The 25,723-nt window shown below is 39.6% G+C and overlaps 1 protein-coding gene across 1 annotated transcript; it reads right to left on the bottom strand.

The window, feature by feature from the left end:
• Positions 1-382: 382 nt before the first annotated feature.
• LOC145117003 (uncharacterized) lies at positions 383-2,497 on the bottom strand. Its single transcript, XM_079053308.1, has 5 exons — positions 2,220-2,497; positions 1,685-2,061; positions 1,542-1,592; positions 1,323-1,404; positions 383-746 (listed from the first exon to the last, which is right to left on the bottom strand). Exons 2-5 carry the CDS (start codon positions 2,011-2,013, stop codon positions 585-587), a joined length of 624 nt encoding a protein of 207 aa, XP_078909434.1. The 5' UTR covers positions 2,014-2,061; positions 2,220-2,497; the 3' UTR covers positions 383-584.
• Positions 2,498-25,723: the final 23,226 nt, after the last annotated feature.

Genomic DNA, 25,723 nt, shown 5'->3' with positions numbered 1-25,723 from the left:
TTCAAAGTGTCATAACTCCTTCATTCTAAGTTCGTTTCCGACGAACTTTATATCCACAAAAAAGGTGGCGGGAAGCCCTACGCTCCCATCGACACCTCCAAGTCTAAAACCTTCCGGATGAAACCCGGGACACATAAAAGACCGATCCCCCCTACCCTTTGGCTTCCGAGACCCCAACCGAGTACTTTCAAAAAGGGTGTTACATATTTTAGAAAAAATAATAAAGAAGGAAATGGTCATTTTTATCATTCTGCATAACAATTCAGATGTTTCAACCAAACAACATTTTAAAATTCAAATCTTCAAAATTCAGACTCTCTTAGAAATTAAGATATTTTATAAATTCACATCTTAAAAATTTAGATCTTGCCAATGAGCCCAAGTTATTTTCAAAGATCATTGCTAGTTGGTTACTCAAAAACAATGTAACCATTATTAGTTTTAAAAGTCTAATAATCACTATGGAACCAGCTAATTAATTCATTCCATCAGCATTAACCAAGAAATTGTAAAAGTCAATCGGTTAAATGGCATAATTAAGGAACAAACATTTGTCGGATTTTATTATAAATGCATACTTTTGTCTATTGTCTTCGAGCATAAGTCAGCTTCACACAGAAGTTCTCGGCAGAACTTCCTATCTTGGTTATTTTGCTCTCTGAATCAACAATAGCCATCCACTGCTTCACCACATCAAGTAGCTTCATTTCCGGGGCAAGAAGTTTCCCGTTTAAGAAGATACCAACCTGTTCAGATTATTTAAAATATAAGTCAATAAAGAAAATATTTTTGTGAAACAAAAACATGAAAAAAGAAGAACAAATACATATCTATGAGACTATGACGTCCTTGTTCTATTAGTAAAGTCTATATTGCTGAATCTCCATGGAAAAAGAACAATTAACGGACAAGTGAACTGTAATGAAAACTGAAGTTTTTTAGGCATACATAACTCAAGTTATTGTACGTAGTTAAGAGTTGCATGGTTCAATGCTTATGCAAGAACACATAAGAAACGCAAAACATACTCTCTAACAGTTTCATGTTTTTTAGTTATTAGATTTACATGGGGACAATATCCTTCTGCCTATGAAATATTGTTCATTATAGCAATTTGTGCATGATGCATTGAAAGCTGCATATTTTAATGCACTATGTCCCCTCAGCACTTCAGAAGGAGTTTACATTTACTAAATTATATATGTTTAAAAACCTATAACCAAACTCCACTCAGTAGATATCATGAGAAAAGAACGATACTTCTTTTATGAATGGAACCAAAGTTATATGCAATTAACTGAATCAGAAAAATTAGAACATACCTCCTGTTGGCAAACATGCTTAAGTTGCAACACGATATACTTCATGAGAATAGACACATCTGGATTACAGTTCCCCTCCATGCTAGAATAATTTGTTGTTAATCAGTACATGCAAGTTACAAAGACCAAAAAAATGAATGTCAATAATTTATTTCCTAATGAACTGGCGAATTATATGAACATTAAACAACATTATACCAAAAAGGCCGATGTACTTACATTATCTGTACGTATGGTTCCACTAGAAGTTGCAGAGTGTTCTTTCTGTTCCTACGGAATCAAAGATAAGGAAATAAAAAAGATAAGATGGTGAAGATACATTAGCTATATGAATAAATTTAAAAGGAATCTTTATTGCTCACTGATCACAGGAAGGAGTTAAACTGAACCAAACAGAATGCTTCTTTTTAGCTGGATTCAGATGTATTCCAGCGTCAACCACATCTTGTGGACAAATCCTGTTCCAACAAGAAGGTTCAAATTCAACAATATTTTGCTGCTTATTTCTCCTCTTTCGTTTTTTGATTCCTGTCCTCGTATCTGTAGATGATTGATCTTTAGATTTGGAAATCATGGCATTTTCATGGACTGGAGGTGGGGGTCTTGGTGGGGAGCCGATAGTAATCCCCTTATTATGGTATCTCAATGGCAACTCCCACATATCGGTCCTTTTAGCTGGTAACTCAATCATTTTCTCCTTCCCCTTGTTGCTGGTTACAGCCTGCTTGGACGACTGAAGCTGCCATATACATATTTAAGCCAACAAAAAGAACTTTAGATTAGGTCTACATGTCTAGACTTTGCCAATCTGCATGCCAAAAATGACTGGTGATTATATAATAATTAGACTCAAGGATCAAATCATTGTATTCTTGATAAATATCAATGACAATTTACCTTCTTTCCTTGATTATTTGATCTTCCAGAAGAATCTCCAACTTATGATTGCTATTTATTTGTTCCTCTTCTTTGGCGCTTGGTGTAAACATACGGAGAGCCAGCACCAATAAGAGGATAAAAATAGCAATCATCAATGAAAAAACAGAAGTCGGAGATTCTTCCACGATCTGACCGATCCAGATAATCAACGAAAGAAGGTAAAACGTTCTGTAATCGACAAGACGATGGAGAGCTGCAGAGATGGAACATAGAAATAAAAATCGGATGGCGGCGTTTCATTAGACAGCATCAGGTGCGTGATCTGACGGCAGGAGATATGTTTGTGCTGTCATGTCAACGCCTAGGGTCAAACAATGACGTGAGGCTAATATTTCTCTTTAAGGGGCCTAACGTAATTGACCAAAAATCTCATATCGCTTGTAGTCTTGACTCTTGAGAGAAGTAACCTGTTAACTTCTGGGCATTAATTCATTTTCTATTGATATTGTCCAAACCGATACCAGTCTTGGGGTCGTGGACATGTTTTTTTTTTCACCGGATTGACATGCATAACTTCGGGCCCAACCTTTCCTTTCTCCAATATGCAGACGACGAGATCTTCATGGGGCTATGCAGGTCCAAGGATAATCCAAGAAAATAGAAACATTATAAGGATTTTAACTTGTTTCCATCTCGAGTTTTGTCTTAAGCTTAAATACCTTCGAATTGGGCCATGAACATACACAAGGAATGATGTATGGTCGTTTATAAAACGACCTATCATGACCATGTTTTATAAACTATGGATGATTGGAACTTATCTACTTTAATGAAGTGGTGGCAGTGAAAGTTATGTCAAAAACGATAAAAGAAAATATTACATGTGACCCGAGCACCATCTAAAAGGAGAATATATGTGGCCCGATCATACCGTATTTTTGAAGATTTTCAATTGGCCAACCTCTTTGGGCCACACATAAAACAAGAAAAAAAAGTTCTCGGTCAATGCAACTCTAAGATGTGGAAAATGGTTTAGTTTTAATTAGGTGGGTAGTTATTATTTCACAACATTCTTCATAAAAATATCAAATTGATTAGTCTTTTATCAACAATTATCAATCACCTTTATCCATGACCAAAATGGTAAACAATCTTCATTCTCTACCCTTGGAATTAGGGAAAAGGAAAAAAGTTTGCCAATCATGAAGAAAGAGTACTTAATGATGAAATTTAGTAAGTAGATTATATTAATAGATGTTTGGTTATCAAATAAGCCACAAAAATTATTTTGTTTATTCCATAATTATATCTAGACTCATGATGCCCAAAGTAGTTGATTTGGTATCTACTTGTGGTGATAGTAAAATTAGAACTTGTATGATGGTTTGTTGTTATTGTTGTCAATTGAAGTAAAGAACCCTAAAATTAAACTAAAATATATTACCAAGTAGATTTGTGGATTTATATAACTCAGACTTGTTTGATGCTATTTAAACTGGTATATGTTGACAATAGAAAGCCATGGATGGTGAAACACAAGTTTCTCAACTATTGGAAGCAAATAAATACGAGTTAGGAATTTTCCATCCATGAAACATCAATGTGAGTAACATAGCTATTTCTATGGTGATTGTGATTGTTATCTTGAGAATGGTGTTCATGTGGGACCACCTAGTTATCAATGGCTATCTCCTATGGGAAGAGGTCCACTAGACACTACATCATGATTTGAGGGTACTGATAAAGTAGATGGGTTACCAACACTATATAATGATAGGAAAATGCAAGCTAAAAGGGGTGATTATCTAGTGACCTAAGGTAATTTCACCCAAAAGTATGGTGGGGACAAGCCCAAATGTATAAGTTGATATTAATTATAGTTATAAATTGTTAGTCTTCACATGTTTCTTGACCATAAATGGAGCAAAAATAATTTAATTGGTGTATACACATAAAAATTACGTCTAGATGAATAGCCACTACTGTAACCATAATAAGCATCAAAATTCTAAAATCTACGCTAAATTTATGTCTATTATAGATACTTGAAATTGTTTTGTCATTTTTTCATGAAAAAAATCCATCTTGGAAATACATAGACTATTTTTAGGCTCAAACTTTGAATAACGAAGAATATAATGATAAAGCACAAATGGTTAAATCATGCATAAGTCATAAGTTACAAATTTAAACTTCTTCTAGCAGGACTATCTAAACTTACTTAATGTATGGTTTGCAACCTATGAGCAACGGTGAACTTTTAGTACCAAGGGATCTAACACCATATATTTTCCAAAGCCTATGACAAGAATTTCTTTGGAATATAATAAGGATTATAACCATAAAAATGGAGTGGAAAATTATACTTTCTAAAAAAGCAATGGTGCACAAAAGGCGCCATTTGGAAACTAGAATCCTTGGATTGTCATGTACTCATACAAAAGAAAATTATTTACATATTCATTACTAGTTGTGAGACCCATGTATTACATGAGTTAATTTAAAAAAAATATAAATGTCTAAATATTTGAGAACTTTGAATTTATAAGAAAATAAGAAAAATAATGAATTATTATAATGAAAATGTTTTAATCTTTTAAATTTAAATAAATAAACAAAAAAACTAATGAGATTTAATTTTGAGAATTTTGAAATTAAAAGATAAGTTCATTAATTATATTGATATCTATTTATTACTACATTTATTGCAATTATTACATTAAAATATTATGTAGAATTTTAAAAAATATAAAAACTTATAAAATGACATGTGGAAAAAAATTCAAAATAACCACAAAATGACATTTGGGAAATTAAATGAGAGTGTGACAAGTGGCAAAAAAACATTCATTTATTAGACTAGATAAAACTAATCGAGGAAGATGGAGGAAACTTGTGAGTGGGGTGGAATTATAACCTTGATTGTGGCACTAATCGATGAATTCAAGTGTGTGTTTATGTAAAAGTTTCTTAATAGGTTTCAATTCTTCATAATGTTTTATGACATATCTTTATACTTCCTAGGAACATAGAATTCATGTATTATGAGAGTTGTGAGATGGTTCTACAGTAAAATAAAAGATTTTATAGGCCTTGAAAATAAATGAATGTTCCAATAAGATAATTTTTTCTTACTTCAACGTATCAAGGTAATCATAAGATAAAATTTTCTTACTTCAATGCATCAAGGTAATCATCAAACGAATAGGTACAATACATCCTTACTACTACAAGGATTGTAACTATATTAATATTTTAGTTATGACCAAAGGGAATAGTTTGATACCAGAAAACTTTTTATGGATCTATAAATTATGACACAAATTGATAAAACTTTCCCACTGACAGTAGTGGAATTTCCATGGTTTTTCGAGGTGAAGGGAAGAGGCTCGCATTAGGCAATAAGTTAAGCTACCTCTTTGCGCCTGCATCACACACCATACACCTCAACACCCCTTAGAAGCTCTTTAGATTCAAATTTGGGTCTCCTATGGCATGTAGCTTAGCATGTCTTATTATGTCTTACTATGTCACCTATTAACGAGTGGTTAACATACTTGGATTGTAACAATTTATGAATCATCTCAAAGAATTGTTTGATCTAGAGGTTATACTTAATCATGAAAGTATTCTCTCCATCTATATAAAATATTGAAAATTGCTATTGATATAAACTAGAGTAAGTATTCTATTTTTTTAATAAGTTAATTATTTAGGGATTATTCATTTTCTTTATTCGAGGCACTATTTCATGAGATATTTCAAATTTAAGCCTTATAATTTCATGTATATAAAAGTTGGTGCCCTAAAAGTGGTAAAATATAATGTAGTATTTGGTTAGTAATTAAGTAGTTCCTTGTTACAAATGAATTCACCTAGCATATGACCTATCATTCATTAAAAACCCTATACCAATTTTATAAATTCATATATTTTAAAAAGTAATTAAAGATCATGATGATTCCTAATCACATGTGGATGAACCTAAAATTCATAGTGTAAACTAATTCTAAAACCAAAATACTTATCTTTATTCTTAAAAAAATAAATGTAAAAGATTTATTTAAAATGGTTATGAATCTACCTCACTATGAAGTTATCCATAAGCTTCTTCAACTGATTATACAACAAATCATGTATTATTGAAAAGCCCACATGTTCTTATATATTGAAAAAAATAAAGGTCTTAAAAATATCATGTTAAGTATCAGTTATTTGTATGCTAAAAGCAGGTTGTGCATAACATAATAGTTCGTATGGTCGATTCATCATCAAAATGATACTCCAGCAGTATTAATAAAACAACAGTGTTTGTAAAATATCTTATATCATCTAAACCTGAATTCATAATTTTCCATTATAATGGAATAATATTTTCTACAACCCATTTTGATCCATATTTCACATTTTTGTTAGGGCATAATTTATTTCATTACAAGTTTTATTTCTTGATATTGTTTCCATTCACACTTAGAATCAAATTAAAAATAATTAGTGGTAATCAATGTTATAGCGGTCAAGAAATTAGAAGATACACACATCTATACATATCTTTCATTTTTGAATCGTTACAAGCTTCAAGTTGGATATGTAATAGAACTTACCAAATTTGACATTGATAGTTGTGAAAATCGATTACGTTACTCCTTCTTGGAATTCTCTTTCCCGATCTAAATGATTTTTCTTCTAATTCTCTCGGCTGCGTACAACAAAATGAGAGTGATTAGGGTTTCTTCTTATTGTTTGTGTAACCTGTACATTGTAAAAAGGGTAACAGGCCTAATCTTTAATTTTTATCATGGCCCATGGTTCGTATATTATTAACATTTTATATTTCAACCAAAGTTGGAAGTGTGCATTTTGGGTATATTTATGATTGACCATTGGCCATGGTACTGCTAAAAGGAAAATGTTTTCTCATCCCAAAGGAAATGGAAATACCTTGGTTGGACAATACAACCAAGGTCTCAAGAGAAAGGCCGTTTTCAAGATAGCTCCCACAAGTTACCCAAATAAGGCCATTGTTTCTATTGTCAGTCAAATGGACACTAGAAATGTAGTTTCCCTAAATGCATGGAGGATCTAAAGAAGAAAAGGGCAATGAGTGTATCACTTCAGGTATATTTATGATTGAATTCCATAATACATCAACTTCTAAGTCTTGGATTCTTGATACAAGATGTGGTACTCACATTTGCTCTGATATACATGGAGTAAAGAAAAGCAGGAAGCTGAAGCATAGGGAGCACAACCCAATCATAGAAAAGAAACACATTGCACTTGTTACAAGGATTGGGGATTACGAGCTCATACTTAGTAGTGGTGTTACTTTTAGTGTAACACCTGTTCCAGGTAGTTATTTGATTTAGTTAATTTCAGGGTTTTGGTGCATGGACTCGGCGAGTTGGGAGTGCAGCTCGTCGAGTAGGGCCATTTAATCATGGACGCGGATCGGGACCAACTAGGCGAGTCGGAAGACCCGACTCAGCGAGTTGGAGCTGTAAAGAGAAAACCCTAATTTCGGGGTTTTCCTCCTATTTAAGGATAATTATCTTCCCTTATGGCCTCCTTTAGCACCTTATCTCCCTACAGAAAGCAGTTTGCGACCGTGAACACCCTTGAGTGAGAGTAAGAGCATTTGTGAGTGATTTTGGTGGATTGTGAAAGATTTTTAGAGCTTGAAGAAGAGGAGCAAGGAGAGAAGCAGTAGATCCGACATCTACACGGTTTTGGCCACCATCTTGAGGTATAAAGTCATGACCTTGAGCTTTAGTTACTTAGATCCCTCTTCTTGAAAGTAAATGGCCATTTTTGGTGCAAAATGGAGTCATACTCGAATATGGACTTATCACAAGGATATGGTTCCAGATCTGGACCTCTTTAGGTCCCCAATGACATAAAGTTGTCTCCTTTAGGCAATTCAATCCCTTTCCATGCATTAAAACCTTGTATGAAGACTAGTTTTGGTGTTGTGGCCATGTGAGTGTTGGATAAGGTGTCTAAGTCCATAACTATTTTTGGTATGTACTTGATCTGACCCGGCATGGTCCATTTGGGTTGCATGGCACCATGCAATTGGATAAACTAAAATGAGAGAAATAACACTTATGGTTTATTAATATATTATAAGTTCTAATATATTAATAATATTATTTAATTAGTTTGATCAAGAATTAATTTAGAATTAATTAAGTGATCAAAAGATAACTAATTAAATATATGGGTAGATTATGTAAATCTTCCATATCTTATATAGTGGGCTAAGAGGCTCCATGGATTATCAAGTTGGGTTCCACCCATACGATGCTCCATGGATGCTCCATGGGAGTTACAAACCCATGGGTCATGGAAATGAAGAGTCATGACACATTAGGGTTTACATGGTGTAACCCTAGATGTGTCAACACTATATAAGAAACCCATTCTCCACCAAAAAATTGGCTACACAATAAGAAACAAGAGGGCTAGAGCCGATTTTGCAAGTGTAAGATTCTCTCAAAGTTTACTCCTTTGCATTTGGTGTTGTGTGAAGCATTTGAGGCATCACACTTGGGGTGCTAGGCTCATAAGGTTTCAAGGATCATAATCAACAACAAGGTAAATTATTCTATCTTTCATTCAAGTTAAAAATGTTCCCCATGTATGCTAGATAGGAATATAACCTTGGAATTCAACTTTCCATGATTATTAGACAAACATAGATCCAAGGTTATTAGGGTTGCATGTACACTTAGAAAGTGTTAGAATGCTCAAAACCCATCAGTGGTATCAGAGCATGGTTAGTTTGTTGTTGTTTTTTTTTTGTGTGCAAACAGCTTGAAAAAAAAATCGTTTTTCTGTTTTCTGCTCGTATGAAAGTTTGCACATTTGTTGCTGGAAATGGACTAGAAACATTACCCTAAACTGTTTTGATGTTTTAAAGCTTGTTTTAGATGGTGTAATGTTTATGCTAATCCATTTACAATGGCAATTATTAAAATTACAAGTTTTTTTTAAGTGTAATTTTTGATTCTTGAAAGTGTTCATATTCATGTTCTTGAACTTATGAAGATTAGATGATCATAGGAATTGTTTGTAACCTTCATGGTAGTTTAATTCATGATCATAATGTGTTTTAATGGAGTCCATAACTTGTCCTCAAGTTATGGAAAACCAAAAGTCTCACTTTTATTAAAGCCATTAAAAGAACACAAGAGTTATAAAAATGAAGAGTCTTCATTTTTATTACTCAATTAATTCATAAGTTATAAGAAATGAAAAGTTTTGGAAGTTTACAAAACTTGCCCTCAAGTTTTGGAATATGTAAAGTCTTGATTAAAACTTTAGTTCCAACCCTTAGAATTTTAAAAGTTAAAATTCAACCCTTATACTTTATAATATTATAAGTTACTAATATATATATGTATAACGTCAAGTCGTCTTACCGCTAGTACGCCTCATTCACGAAGCCGGTCTATAAGGGGGGTATAAGGTTGTTGCCTATAAAATGGCAACTTAATGGGTGTCCACTCTCACCCACCGCTTCCTTGATCGGTGGAGGGTCGTTAGCCGAACGGGTAAGACAAGGACTTATAAATTCTCATTAAAAGTATGATGAATATTATAAAGTAACTAAATGCTTTTATTAAATTCCCAATCTTAGTTACTTTAGGAAAATGTGAATAAGGTGCTAATCCATGAAATTACACTTTACACTTTGTTTAAGTCGTTGGTGGAGCATGTGTGGTTAACCGGCACACTAACTTGGACTTAACAAGGTAGGTAAAGGGTGACTTAAGGTTTACCATAGCATCGGTGGAGCGTGTGTGGTTTACCGGCACATCGATTGAGTGATAAACCTTGAGGGTACCAAGTGATTTGCATGGTTACTTCACACCTCGTTTTGTGATCCTCGGTATCCCAGTCACAAAACTTGGAGGGCACACTCGAGATTGAAACATGCCTTTGAAAAGTTCATTGAATCTCAAAAGAATCTAGGAATTTCTAAGAACCAATTAAAAACCTAATATTTATATTTCGTTTTTCATGGTGGAAATTGGTGAATCGTCATTCACCTACCTTTCAAATATGTTATAGCTTGGATTACGGCATACCTCTTTTAAGTTATAATATATTGTGATTGGATCCTAGCCTTAATATTACATTTGGGTGTTTTATTAAGGACTCTCTTAATATCTAAACTAATCTTGTTCTCTTCTTTCAGATGTCTTCAAACAATGCTGCTGCTGGCTCTAATCCTAATCGCTCCTTTACCCTTATGAACTTGTGTGGGAAAGTCACTTTTGATGGATCCAAATTCAATGAATGGATCAGAAACATCAGGATGATTACCCGCTACGAGGACAAAGAATATGTCCTTGACAAGGAGCTTAAGGAGATTGATGAGACCACTGCAACTCCCTAGGAGATCGCTGACTTCCGGGCACACGAAAGGGATGCTACAAAAGTGGCATGCATCATGTTGGCCACCATGACAGCGGAACTCCAAAAGTCCTATGAGGACTTCTACCCTTTTGAAATGCACCAAGATCTGATGGAAAGATACCATCAAAATGCACGACAAGAGAGGTATGAAATCATATGCTCTATCATAACAACCATGATGAAGGACGGGGAATCCGTCACGAGCCACATGCAGAAAATGCAAAGGTATGTGGATCGGTTGCTGAAGCTTAATGTGAACTTCCCTGAGGAGCTTGCAATAGATATCATTTTGCACTCCTTACCATCGTGCTATGATCAATTCCGCATGACATATCACATGAATAAGGAAGAGGTCACACTCAGCAAACTTCAGGGACTCCTCAAGACCGCAGAAACAGGTCTTAAGGGTAAGTCGGTTGTTAACACTCCTACTCCAAACTCCGCCCCGGTTTTGGCAATCGAGAAAGGTAGATGGAAGAAGAGGAAGAGCTCTTCGAAGGGTACCAAGGCTAGGACCCTTGATGGCTCTTCTTCAAGTGGAACCAAGAAAGGTTTTGTCACTCCTTCTTCTGACCCTAAAGAGGCTGAATGCTTCTATTGCCATGAAAAGTCACATTGGAAGCAGAACTGCCCAAAGTACCAGCAATGTGTGAAGGATGGGAAAGTTAAACCCAACCATGCAGGTATTTACACTATCTTACTAATAACTCACCCCATTCTAACTCTTGGGTCCTTGATACCGGTTGTGGTATTCATATCTGTTCTGATTTGCAGGGACTAAGAAGAAGTGAGAATGTGGAGCATGGAAGAATAAACTTAATCATGGGGAATAGGAAAGCTTTACCTGTCACCAAGATTGGAGTTTATACTTTATCGCTAAGTAGTGGGTTTAGTTTAGATTTGAATAAATGTTGTTATTCGCCAGAAATGGCAAGAAATATTATTTCCTTTCATGCATTGTATAAACAAGGTTTCACCTTTTCATTTGATAATGAAGTTGGTTCGGTTAATGCTTTCTTTAATAATGTTCTTTATTTTAAAGCATTACCTTGTGATGGTGTGTATGAAACTGTATCTGTGGTTGATAAATTAGGAAATAATGTATTGTGTATTATTGATTCTGTTAATGATAATAACTTGGATAAAGCATCATTATGGCATTGTCGTCTTGGACATATAAGCAAGAAACGCATAGGCCAACTCCAAAAGGATGGAGTATTGGAGTCATTTGACCTAAAGTTAGATGATAGTTGCGAATCATGCTTACTTGGAAAAATGACAAAGTCACCCTTCACAGGTTCTTGTGAGAGGGGTGAAGGTTTGTTGGATCTTATACACACGGATGTGTGTGGGCCCTTCAAACATGCCACAAGGGATGTTAATCGTTATTATTTGACTTTTACTGATGATTACAGTAGATATGGATATGTCTACTTAATCAAGCATAAGTCAGAGACTTTTAAGAGGTTTAAAGAGTTTAAACAGGAAGTCGAGAATCAATTGGGCAGGAACATTAAGATGCTTCGATCCGATCGAGGTGGTGAGTATCTTAGTTCAGAGTTCCTCGACTATCTTAGGGAATGTGGGATTGTCTCACAATTGACACCTCCCAGGACACCGCAGTTGAATGGTGTAGCTGAGAGGCGTAATCGAACCTTGTTGGATATGGTTCGTTCCATGATGAGTCGAGCTTCGCTACCAATCTCATTTTGGGGGTATGCCTTAGAGACTGCCGCCCATATCCTTAATCTAGTTCCCACAAAGAAAGTTGCCAAAACTCCTCATGAGATGTGGACTGGTAAAGTACCCAAACTATACCACATTAAGATTTGGGGTTGCGAGGCTTTCGTGAGACGCGAGACTCATGATAAGCTCGAACCTCGAAGTGAGAGGTGTATTTTCATCGGCTACCCACAGAAATCCTTTGGTTACCTCTTCTACAGACCTAGTGAGAATGTGGTCTTTGTAGCTAGGAGGGCTTTCTTTCGAGAGAGAGAGAGTTCATAAGCCAAGGAGACAGTGGGAGGCAAGTTGACCTTGAAGAAATTCAAGAGTCAAGTGGTGAAGGAACTTCAAACCCTAGCACTCAACTTGAGGAGGAAACTCCTGTTGAGCCAATTGACAAGTCTGTACCTCTGAGGCGTTCCACAAGGGTTAGGAATGCACCTGAGCATTACTATGGATTCCATATTACTGCGGAAGGTGATACACTTATCAGTGATGAGACACTGATAGGTCTGGATGAACCTAACAGTTACGCGGAAGCCATGGCAGGCCCTGAGTCAGCCAAGTGGAAAGAGGCAATGGACAGCGAGATACAGTCCATGTATGACAATCAAGTTTGGAACTTGGTTGAGAATGTACCAGGTCGTAAGACTGTAGGGTGCAAATGGATCTTCAAGAAGAAGACCGACATGGATGGTAATGTACACACTTATAAGGCACGACTGGTTGCAAAGGGTTTCTCACAAACTCCGGGAGTTGATTATGATGAGACCTTTTCTCCAGTGGCCAAGATTAAGTCTATTAGGGTTCTGTTAGCCATAGCCGCATTTCATGACTATGAAATATGGCAAATGGATGTCAAAACCGCTTTCCTTAATGGAAAGTTGGCTGAGGATGTTTACATGAGTCAGCCAGAGGGTTTTGTCAACACAGAGTACCCTAATAGAGTGTGTAAGCTTGAGAAACCCATTTATGGGTTAAAGCAAGCACCTCGCAGATGGAATCTTTGCTTTGATGAGAAAGTCAAGGAATTTGGCTTTTCTAGGAGTGAAGATGAATCTTGTGTATATGTCAAGGCTAGTGGGAGTATAGTTAGCTTTTTGGTATTGTATGTGGATGACATACTACTCATAGGAAATGACATCCCAACTCTGCAGGAAGTTAAGTCCTGGCTTGGGAAGTGTTTCTCTATGAAGGACCTAGGAGAAGCTGCCTATATTCTAGGGATAAGGATCTTGAGAGACCGGAGTAAAAGACTAATTGGACTTAGTCAGAGTACTTACTTGGATAAGGTGTTGAAGAGATTCGGCATGTAGGACTCCAAGAAAGGAGAGTTACCCATCCAGAGTAATGCCAGATTGAGTAAGACACAAAGCCCTAGTACTGAGGCTGAGATAGCAGAAATGAGTCGAATACCTTATGCTTCAGCTGTAGGATCGATCATGTATGCTATGACGTGTACTCGACCTGATGTAGCCTTTGCTTTGAGCATGGTTAGCAGGTATCAGGGGAACCCTGGCAAGGCACACTGGACTGCGGTAAAGAATATCCTCAAGTACCTATGGAGGACTAAGGACTGGGTCCTTACCCTCGGTGGGAGTGAAGACTTGAGAGTTGTAGGGTATAGTGATGCTAGCTTTCAGACTGATAGGGATAATTTCCGCTCTCAGTCAGGCTGGGTCTTTACCTTAAATGGAGGTGCAATTTCTTGGAAGAGTTCCAAGCAAGAGACAGTGGCTGATTCAACTTGCGAATCAGAGTATATAGCAGCTAGCGAGGCAGCAAAGGAGGCGATATGGCTGAAGAACTTCATTGGAGACCTTGGAGTTGTACCAGCTATTAAAGAGCCAATGGAAATTTTCTGTGATAGTGAAAGTGCAGTTGCCTTAGCCAAGGAACCAAGGGATCGCGGGAGATCCAGACACATCGACAGAAAATACCATTTCATCAGACATCGAATAGAAGAAGGACTCCTCGTGGCAAAGAGGGTATCATCGGATGAGAATCCAGCAGATCCCCTCACGAAGGGACTGACTCGGGTTAAGCATCTCCAGCATGCTCGGAGCATAGGGCTGAAGGATGATATTAGATTTAGTAGTTAGATAACCTTGAAATTTGTAAAGTGTAATTGACATTAGATGATGAATAAAAGGTGTTTTATTTATGAGTAAAGTGTTACTATCTCTTGTCAATCGTTTACTATATTTCTTTTGCATGTTTTGACTTCCAGAATAATTATGTTTGGTATATCATATTATTCGAACCTCCACAGTCAGTCATATGTCGGAAGTAGGTATGAATCAAGACTGTCATGATTGGTTGCAGAGGTCTAAGTTGTTGGACATGGCTACAACACTCATGAGTGCTCATAAGTTCTGAGCATTGGACTCAACCCACGCTCACTGGAATCACTTCATGGAATTTATCTCGAGTGATCGTGAGACGGTAATATCATATAAGTCTTCAAACCTAGAGATATGATTTGTTACTTATGAGTTGGTTATGCATTGATTGTATGTTAACGCATTGGTAACTCGATGTTATAAAACGTGCTTTTGTGTATAATTCAATGAGTGGTAGAACAAACATATGAGTCGAAGTTTATATGTTCCTTCTTGGATTAGAAGCTGATATCTGGGCCCCTCGATGATTTTGTTTTGACCTATGTACCGGGCCCGGTCAGAACTAAGTTGATGTGTTCAATTAAGTTCTTTGTCAAACAAATCGAAAATCGGGAAACAAACTACTGGACAATAAGTAAGACATTGTTCCATGTATTTGTCCGGCTGATATCTAGAACAGAGGATTATATGATCACTTATCTTAAATGGCGTATCATCATCTTCTCAGTTCCGAGAGACCTTGAAAGAGCTACGATTGCCGATCGGTTCCTGAAGTATTGCAGTTATAGTTATTAGACTTATCCAAGTGGGAGACTGTTGGATAAGGTGTCTAAGTCCATAACTATTTCTGGTATGTACTTGACCCGACCCGGCATGGTCCATTTGGGTTGCATGGCACCATGCAATTGGATAAACTAAAATGAGAGAAATAACACTTATGGTTTATTAATATATTATAAGTTCTAATATATTAATAATATTATTTAATTAGTTTGATCAAGAATTAATTTAGAATTAATTAAGTGATCAAAAGATAACTAATTAAATATATGGGTAGATTATGTAAATCTTCCATATCTTATATAGTGGGCTAAGAGGCTCCATGGATTATCAAGTTGGGTTCCACCCATACGATGCTCCATGGATGCTCCATGGGAGTTACAAACCCATGGGTCATGGAAATGAAGAGTCATGACACATTAGGGTTTACATGGTGTAACCCTAGATGTGTCAACACTATATAAGAAACCCATTCTCCACCAAAAAATTGGCTACACAATAAGAAACAAGAGGGCTAGAGCCGATTTTGCAAGTGTAAGATTCTCTCAAAGTTTACTCCTTTGCATTTGGTGTTGTGTGAAGCATTTGAGGCATCACACTTGGGGTGCTAGGCTCACAAGGTTTCAAGGATCATAATCAACAACAAGGTAAGTTATTCTATCTTTCATTCAAGTTAAAAATGTTCCCCATGTATGCTAGATAGGAATATAACCTTGGAATTCAACTTTCCATGATTATTAGACAAACATAGATCCAAGGTTATTAGGGTTGCATGTACACTTAGGAAGTGTTAGAATGCTCAAAACCCATCAGTGAGGCCTTGCATGCACGTAAAGTTTGCAACTTTACGTGACATCTGCACTAGGGAAGGTTAGATCTGAAGTTTGGGACCCTGGATCCCACTGGAGAAGGCTGAAAACGAGAAGGACTAAGGGAACTCCCCGAGTCCTTTAATAGACTCGGCAAGTCGGCCAAAGAGTTTACGGCCAAGAGTTTACGACCAAAGATTTATGGCCAGGGGTTTGCGGTTGAGGTTTTGAGACCGCAAACATTATGGAACTCAACGAGTCACTCAAGTGACTCGGCGAGTTGACGAGTTATGCAAGGAACTCGACGAGTGACTGGTTGACCTCGACGAGTTGAGATCAACATGGACTGTTGACCTTGACTGTGAACTTTGACCATGACAGTTGACCTTGACCAAGGTTGACTCTGAGGGAGTTTATGGAAAGTTGTTAAGCTAATCACTTGATGATTATAGGGAGTTGAGAAGAGGTAGCGTGGGACATATCTGATTTCAGCTTACCAGTTCAGCATTCCAGAGGTGAGTCTTCTCACCATACCAATGGGTCTAAGGCACCAAGGCCGACCCATTTCATACTAGTTGGTATACTCGTTGTGTAGAGGTGTGTGGCATGATTTTGTTGTAATATGCGGTAGAGATAGCCTTCATGGCTATGGTAGAGATAGCTTTTATAGCTAACGGTAGAGATAGCCTTTATGGCTAATGGTAGAGATAGCTTTTACAGCTAACGGTAGAGATAGCCTTTATAGATAATGGTAGAGATAGCTTTATAGCTAAGATGTTATGTGGTATGTGGTAGAGGTAGTCTTTATGGCCGTTATGATATGTGTTATGTGATTTGTGCTTGGGGTATGCTCTGGGGGAACTTACTGAGCATTAGCTTACAGTTTGTGGATTTGTTTCAGGTACATCGGAGCCCAAGGGCAAGGGCAAAGCTTGTTAGCGCGACGTGCACTCTCTCGTACTTTTGTGGGACACTCTGATGTTTGGGAATAAAAGTTGTATTTAAATTATGTTTTGAAAACAATTATAACTGGATTTATTGATATTGGAAATGTATTTTATTATTCAAAAATGGAAATTTTCTTTGTAAAAATTGGGTCGTTACAAGTTGGTATCAGAGCCTTGGTTTGAGGGATTCGGGCACACTCTCGGGTGTGTCGGGACTCAAACTAAGGAAATGGTAAAAATGGTTATCAAAATAAAAGCTAAAAACTTTTAAGGAATGGAAAACATGAGAGTGCAACGCGCGTGATCAGCGGAGCCAAGTAAGTAGTTCCCCAATATGTTAGCCATGTTATACTAATATTTGAGCTATGATAATCGTATGGAACTTTCTATGTTTATGCTTTTAAAATTATATACGGTTAGCAGCTTATAGCCTTAGAATGATTGATTTGGCCTTATTTCCTGTTCCTTGTCTGGTTGTAGTCCTAGGATAGAATCTCTTATTCGAAAGTCTATTTGATCCTCTTCTGTGTATAATTTGCATGCATAAAGGCAACCTGTCATGATTGGTCTGTTTGATGCGGGTAGAGCAAATCTTAGGACAGCCTGGGGTTTGGGTTAAGCGGTGGCTTGTGGTATATGATTTATTGTGGGACGAATTGGAGTTGTCAGGTAGAGCTTTGGGGAAAGGTACAGGTAGGTGTGGAAGGTAGTATTCGGCCCGTACTACTGAAAGCACAGGACCTTTACCCAAACTAGTGCTAGATCTGACAGCTTTAAGGAGGACCGATGTGGGAAGATACCCTATATAAATGTCCTAATTATTATGGTTTATGACATTCCAGTTCAGCATGGTGACGACACGATTTGGGACAGGGGGATCAGGATCAGGATCAGGATCCGGATCCGGATCGGGCAGCGGTGCAGAGCCCGTTGATGAGAGCCTGCACGAGATCATTGCAGCCGAGGTTACGAAGGGTATCCTTGACGCTACCCCAGTGATCTTTGGGACAGTCAAGGAAGGTATTATGGAGATCATGGAGGAGAGGCTCAGGTCATTCAGGACTGAGATTGTTGCCGGCCAGATCGGAGCCCGAACTCTCTCGTTCAGGGAGTTCAAGGCATGCAGAGCACCGGAGTTCCTCGGGGTCAGGGACCCCATCGTTAGCCGATGCTGGGTGGCGGATATAGAGAACGCCCAGTGCACGAGTTCTTGCCCGGATGCGGCCAAGGTGGGTTTTTCCTCGTGTATGCTGAGAGACAGAGCCCGAGATTGGTGGGGAGAGGTGACCAGCCAGGTGGGAGCGGCTGGTGTGGCTGAGATGACGTGGGCCGAGTTTGTTCGGCGATTCGATGAGGAGTTTGCACCACCTATTGAGGTGTAACGGCTTGTGAGGGAGTTTCATGACCTTCAGCAGACTGCCGAGACTGTGGCGGAGATCACCGACAAGTTTCGGGAACGAGCTTTGTTGATTCCACAATACGCTACCGATGAGGATATGCGGAGGACGAGATATCATTCCATGCTGAGGGATGATATCCGGGAGTTTGTGAGCTTTACAGGGTGCAAAACCCTGAATGAGATGGTAGAGAAGGCCCGGGAGCGGGAAATGGAGTTGGACTTCCGCACCAAGCGGAAGCCAGAGTAGACACAGGTAGCGGTGGGTCAGGCTAAGATGCCTAAGACCTCAGAAACTTCCAGCATGGGTCAGCAGGGCCGGGGCCGGTGTGCTAAGTGCAGTAGGGTGCACATTGGAGCTTGTCTTGTCATAGGCTCGGGATGCTATGCATGTGGCCAGCAGGGCCACTTGAGCAAGGACTTCCCCACGAAGAGCTTGTTTTGTTTTCATTGCAACCAGTTCGGCCATAAGCGGGTCAACTGTCTGAAGTTGTAGGGAGGGGGAGGAGTTGTGGCGACGCCTGCGCCCGCCACTTTGAGGATTACCGATGGCCGCCCTGCCAAGGCGGATGTTCCGGCAGTGAAAAGCCGTGCATTTCAGTTGACCACAGAAGAGGCTCGGGCAGCACCAGACGTTGTGGCTGGTACGTAACTATTATTCTATGTTCATTATGATTTGTACAACTTATGTATATATTATGCTTGTATAGGGACCTTTTTGGTCAATGGTATGTCGGCTCATGTTTTGTTTGATTTGGGTGCTACCCGATCGTTTGTGTCTCTTGTGCTTAGCAAGAAGTTCTAGGACGCGCCAGGAACTTTGGATTCCCCGCTCGAGGTAGAGATGGCGGATGACCGCACTGTGAGTGTTGCGAGGGTGTATCGGGACTGTGTCCTAAATGTGCTTGGTGAGAGATTTCGTGTTGACCTAGTTTCGATACCGTTGCGAGGGCTGAAGGTGATTGTCGGGATGGATTGGTTGGGGGCCAACGGGGCCATGATCGATTGTGAGTGACAGTTAGTGAGGGTTCGAACCCCAAGTGGGGGAGAACTAGTGATACATGGTGATAGGGCCTCGCAGGGGCCGACTCTCTGTTCGGCTGCGAGGGTTAGGAGGTTTCTGCAGCAGGGATGTATGGGATTTTTCGCCTATGTCTCGGACACGAGGGTAGAGACCATGGAAGAGGTAGGCAGTGTGCCGGTTGTCCAAGACTTTCAAGATGTTTTCCGCGAGGAGTTACCGGGATTGCCTTCGGAGAGGCAGGTGGAGTTTCGCATCGATTTGGTGCCTGGTGCCGCTCCAATAGCAAAGGCACCATATCGGTTGACACTACCTGAGATACAGGAATTATCTACGCAGCTTCAGGAGTTTCTAGACCGAGGGTTCATACGTCCGAGCAGTTCCCCGTGGGGAGCACCCATCCTTTTCGTGAAAAAGAAGGATAGATCACACAGGATATGCATCGACTATAGGGAGCTGAACAAACTAACGGTGAAGAATCATTAACCATTGCCAAGGATCAATGATTTGTTCGATCAGCTGCAGGGTGCGTCTTGGTTTTCCAAGATTGATCTTCGGTCGGGATACCATCAGATGAGAATTCGGGATGAGGATATACCAAAGACAGCTTTCAGGACTCGGTATGGGCATTATGAGTTCGTAGTGATGCCATTTGGGCTCACCAATGCCCCCAACAACATTCATGGATCTTATGAACAGGGTGTGCAGACCGATGCTGGATCGGTCGGTGATCGTTTTTATTGATGATATCCTGGTCTATTTTAAGACCAGGGAGCAGCATGAGCAGCATTTGAGGGAGGTACTGGAGACCCTGAGGGCGGAGAAGCTTTATGCAAAGTTCTCCGAATGTGATTTCTGGCTGCGGGAAGTACAGTTTTTGGGACATATCATCAATCAGAAGGGCATTTCGGTTGATCCATCCATGGTTGAGGCTGTGATGCGATGGGAAGTACCGAAGAGCGCATCAGAGATCCGTAGCTTCTTGGGTTTAGCGGGATATTATCAGAGATTTATCCAGGATTTCTCCAAGATTGTTATGCCATTGACCCGCTTGACCAAGAAGAATGTGACCTTTCGGTGGGGCACGGATCAGTAGATGGCCTTCGAAACCCTGAGACGGAGGTTGTGCGAGGCTCCGATCCAAGTACTACTCGAGGGGTTAGACGATTTGGTGGTATACTGCGACGCATCGATTTCAGGGTTGGGTGTTGTACTGATGCAGATGGGGCACGTGATAGCCTACGACTCGAGGCAGTTGAAGCCTCATGAGGCGAATTACCCCACTCACGACCTGGAATTGGGGGCAGTAGTGTTTTCCCTCAAAAATTAGGAGGCACTACTTGTACGGAGTGCGGTGCACCATTTATACGGATCACAAGAGTTTAAAGTATTTGATGGATCAACATAACCTCAACATGCGACAACGGAGATGGTTGGATGTTTTGAAGGACTATGGTTGTGAGATCTTATACCATACCGGGAAGGCCAACATGGTGGTTGATGCCTTGAGCCGCAAGGCGGCAGGTTTCCTGATTGGGAACGTTTGTTTGAGGGTGACCGTTATCTCTCCATTGTTGGATTTGATAAAGGAGGCCCAGGTCGAGGGGGTGAAGAAGGAGAACCGGAAGATAGAGTGGATTAGAGGCCAGTATCCTTTGTTCGTTAAGGATAGTCATGGTCTTTTGACGCAGTGTAGTCGGGTATGGGTACCGATGACTGGGGGAGTGAGGCAGAGGATAATGGTGGAGGCTCACAAGTCCAAGTTCTCTATTCATCCAGGGGCTACAAAAATGTATAGAGACTTGAGACTGAGTTATTGGTGGCCCTGCATGAAGCGGGAGATCGCCTGGTTTGTGGAGCGGTTCTTGGTCTGCAGGAAGGTCAAGGCTGAGCATCATCGGCCTCATGGCAAGGTTCAGCTGCTACCCATTCCAATGTGGAAATGGGAGGAGATCACTATGGACTTCATCACGAAGTTACCAAGGATGGCGAGGGGTGTGGATGCCATATGGGTAATCGTAGACAGACTGACGAAGAGTGCCCACTTCATTCCGATTTTCGAGAGTATATCCGCAGAGAAGTTGGCGGATATTTATGTACGAAAAGTGGTGGCTAGGCACGGGGTGCTAGTGTCGGTAGTCTCTGACAGGGATGTCCGGTTTACATCCAGGTTCTGGAAGAAGTTCCACGAGGAACTGGGTACTCAGCTACATTTTAGTATAGCGTACCATCCCCAGACAGATGGCCAGAATGAGAGAACGATCCAAACACTTGAGGATATGTTGTGAGCATGTGTGTTGGATTTTGGAGGGAGTTGGGATACGTATCTCCCACTAGCAGAGTTTTCGTATAATAACATCTATCATGCCAATATCGACCGAGCTCCATTCGAGATGTTATATGGTCGGAGGTGTAGAACCCCTATTTGTTGGGACGAGATTGGACACCGGGTCATGTGGAGCACTGAAGTAGTGCTCAAGACTACCGGGATGATTCAGCAGGTGCACGACCGGTTGTGGGTCGCGCGGAGCCGTCAGAAAAGCTATGATGACCGACGGCGATCAGATCTTGAATTCCAGGTGGGGGATTTTTGTATTGATGAAGGTGTCGCCATGGAAGGGGATTATCAGGTTTAGGAAGAGGGGCAAGCTGGGGCCTCGGTATATAGGCCCGTTCAGGATCATGGACTGGGTGGGCAAGGTGGCATATCGCTTGGATCTGCCAGAAGAGCTTAGCCAGATTCACAACACCTTCCATGTGTCTCAGCTTTGGAAGTATGTCACCAACGAGTCCGCAGTCATTTTGTTGGACAACATTCAGGTGGATGAGAGCCTGAACTATATCGAGAAGCCGGTTGTGATTCTTGATAGGAGGACCAAGGGTCTTCGGAATAAGGAAATAAGACTGGTAAAGGTGCAATGGCAGCATCGAAGGGGCTCCGAATGGACCTGTGAGCCGGAAAAGGAGATACGAGAGCACTACCCGGAGTTGTTTGGGTCAACAAACTTCGAGGATGAAGTCTAATTCAAGTGGGGGAGACTTGTAACACCTGTTCCAGGTAGTTATTTCATTTAGTTAATTTCAGGGTTTTGGTGCATGGACTCGGCGAGTTGGGAGTGCAACTCGTCGAGTAGGGCCATTTGATCATGGACGCGGATCGGGACCAACTCGGCGAGTCGGAAGACCCGACTCGACGAGTTGGAGCTGTAAAGAGAAAACCCTAATTTTGTGGTTTTCCCCCTATTTAAGGATAATTATCTGCACTTGTGGCCTCCCTTAGCACCTTATCTCCCTACAGAAAGCAGTTTGCGGCGGTGAACACCCTTGAGTAAGAGTAAGAGCATCTGTGAGTTATTTTGGTGGATTGTGAAAGATTTTTAGAGCTTGAAGAAGAAGGAGCAAGGAGAGAAGCAGTAGATCCGACATCTACACGGTTTTGGCCACCATCTTGAGGTATAAAGTCGTGACCTTGAGCTTTAGTTACTTAGATCCCTCTTCTTGGAAGTAAATGGCCATTTTTGGTGCAAAATGGAGTCATACTCGAATCTGGACTTATCACAAGGATATGGTTCCAGATTTGGACCTCTTTAGGTCCCCAATGACATAAAGTTGTCTCGTTTAGGCAATTCAATCCCTTTCCATGCATTAAAACCTTATATGAAGACTAGTTTTGGTGTTGTGGCCATGTGAGGCCTTGCATGCACGTAAAGTTTGCAACTTTACGTGACATCTGCACTAAGGAAGCCTAGATCTGAAGTTTGGGACCCTGAATCCCACTGGAGAAGGCCAAAAACGAGAAGGACTAAGGGAACTCCCTGAGTCCGTTAATCGACTCGGCGAGTCGGCCAAAGAGTTTACGGCCAAGAGTTTACAGCCAAGAGTTTACGACCAAAGAGTTTACGGCCAGAGGTTTGCGGTTGAGGGTTTGAGACCGCAAACATTATGGAACTCGACGAGTCACTCAAGTGACTCGGCGAGTTGACGAGTTATGCAAGGAAATCGAGGAGTGACTGGTTGTACTCGACGATTTGAGATCAACATGGACTGTTGACCTTGACTGTGAACTTTAACCTTGACAGTTGACCTTGACCAAGGTTGACTCTGAGGGAATTTATGGAAAGTTGTTAAGCTAATCACTTGATGATTATAGGCAGTTGAGAAGAGGCAGCATGGGACATATCTGATCTCAGCTTAGCAGTTCAGCATTCCAGAGGTGAGTCTTCTCACCATACCAATGGGTCTAAGGCACCATGGCCGGCCCATTTCATACTAGTTGGTATACTCGTTGTGTAGAGGTGTGTGACATGATTTTGTTGTAATATGAGATAGAGATAGCCTTCATGGATATGGTAGAGATAACTTTTATAGCTAACGGTAGAGATAGCCTTTATGGCTAATGGTAGAGATAGCTTTTACAGCTAACGGTAGAGATAGCCTTTATGGCTAATGGTAGAGATAGATTTAAAGCTAAGATGTTATGTGGTATGTGGTAGAGGTAGTCTTTATGGCCGTTATTATATGTGTTATGTGATTTGTGCTTGGGGTATGCTCTGGGGGAACTCACTGAGCATTAGCTTACAGTTTGTGGATTTGTTTCAGGTACATCGGAGCCCAAGGGAAAGGGCAAAGCTTGATGGCGCGGCGTGCACTCTCTCGTACTTTTGTGGGACACTCTGATGTTTGGGAATAAAAGTTGTATTTGAATTATGTTTTGAAAACAATTATAACTGGATTTCTTGATATTGGAAATGTGTTTAATTATTCAAAAATGAAAATTTTCTTTGTAAAAATTGGGTCGTAACATTTAGATTATTAAATTGTTGTTACTCACCTGATATGGCACGAAACATTATTTTTGTGTATGCATTTTATAAAGATGGTTTGCATTTTTCTTTTGATAATGAAAATTGTGATATTTGGTATATAAGAATGGTTCTTTTTACTTTAAACCTAGACCTTGCAATGGTATATATGGAAATGTTGTTTGTGTTAGTAAATTTAATAATCTAATCTTAAACGTTGGACCTCATGCATACATATATATATATGTATTTTCGAAGTTGATTCTTTCGAAAATGTTTTGGATAGATCATGTTTGTGGCATCGTCGTCTTGGCCATATAAGCAAGAAACACATCGCCAAGCTTCAATCGGATGGGATCTTGGAATCAAGTCAAATGATGTATGTGAATCATGCTTACTTTGCAAGATGACAAAAGCGTTATTCATAGGTAACTGTGAAAGAGGCAAGGATGTGTTGAACCTCATACATACATATATATATATATATATATATATATATATATATATATATATATATATATATGTGTGTGTGTGTGTGTGTGTGTGTGTGTGTGTGTGTAGACCGTTTAGATCCACCACAAGACATGGTGAACGACACTTTGTTACTTTTATTGATTATTTTAGTAGATATAGTCATATCTTTTTAATCAAATATAATTCAGAAACCTTTGAAGTGTTTAAAGAGTTTCAGAACGAAGTAGAGACTTAACTGGGCAAGAAGATCAAGATCATCTTATCCGATAGGGTGGGGAATATCTAAGTCTTGAATTTTATGATCATCTACATAATTATGGAATAGTTTCACAATTATCTTCTCCCAAAATGCCATAGCTTAATGGTGTTGCTGAGAGAAGAAATCGAATGTTATTAGATATGGTTCTATCTATAATGAGTTAAGCTACACTTGTGATAAGTTTATGGGGTTATGCCTTAGAGACAGTAGCCCACATCTTAAACCACATAACAACTAAGACGGTTTCTAAGACAATCGTTTATATGTGGAGCGAGAAACGTCCTTATCTAGCACATGTGAAAGTCTAGGGTTGTTAAGTTTTCGTTTGTCATGAGGCCAAAGATAAAATTAAACCCATATCAGAGAAGTGTTACTTATTTGGTTATCCCCAAAAGTCTTTTGGATACTAGTTTTACAAGCCTTCTGAGAACAAGGTGTTTGTGGCTCAAAGGGCTTCTTCCTCAATAGGGAGATTATATCCAAAGGAGCCAGGGGAAGGGTTAAGATCAAGGCTAGACTGGTCGGGAAGGGTTATACTCAAACTTAAGGGATTAATTATGAGGAAACCTTCTCACTAGTAGCTAAGATCAAGTCTATTAGGATATTACTTACCATAGTTGCTTTCTATGATTATGAAGTATGACAAATGGATGTGAAAACCATTTTCCTCAATGGAAAACTCACAGATGATGTGTACATGGCACAACCGTAGGGTTTCATAGATCCAAAATATCCCAATAGAATGTGTAAGCTTAAGAGATC

The sequence above is a fragment of the Lactuca virosa genome, chromosome 5 (genome assembly GCF_052849685.1).
Source record: "Lactuca virosa cultivar CGN04683 chromosome 5, Lactuca_virosa_CGN04683_v6, whole genome shotgun sequence".
Taxonomy (NCBI): Eukaryota; Viridiplantae; Streptophyta; class Magnoliopsida; order Asterales; family Asteraceae; genus Lactuca; species Lactuca virosa.
This window is presented reverse-complemented; position numbering and strand designations above follow the sequence as displayed.

Coding starts and splice junctions, on each gene's coding strand:
- LOC145117003 (XM_079053308.1), bottom strand. CDS start 2,013: ATGATTGAGTTACCAGCTAAAAGGACCGATATGTGGGAGTTGCCATTG. Junction 1,593..1,684: donor TTAACTCCTTCCTGTGATCA/GTGAGCAATAAA, acceptor TTGATTCCGTAG/GAACAGAAAGAACACTCTGC. Junction 747..1,322: donor AGCATGTTTGCCAACAGGAG/GTATGTTCTAAT, acceptor TAATCTGAACAG/GTTGGTATCTTCTTAAACGG.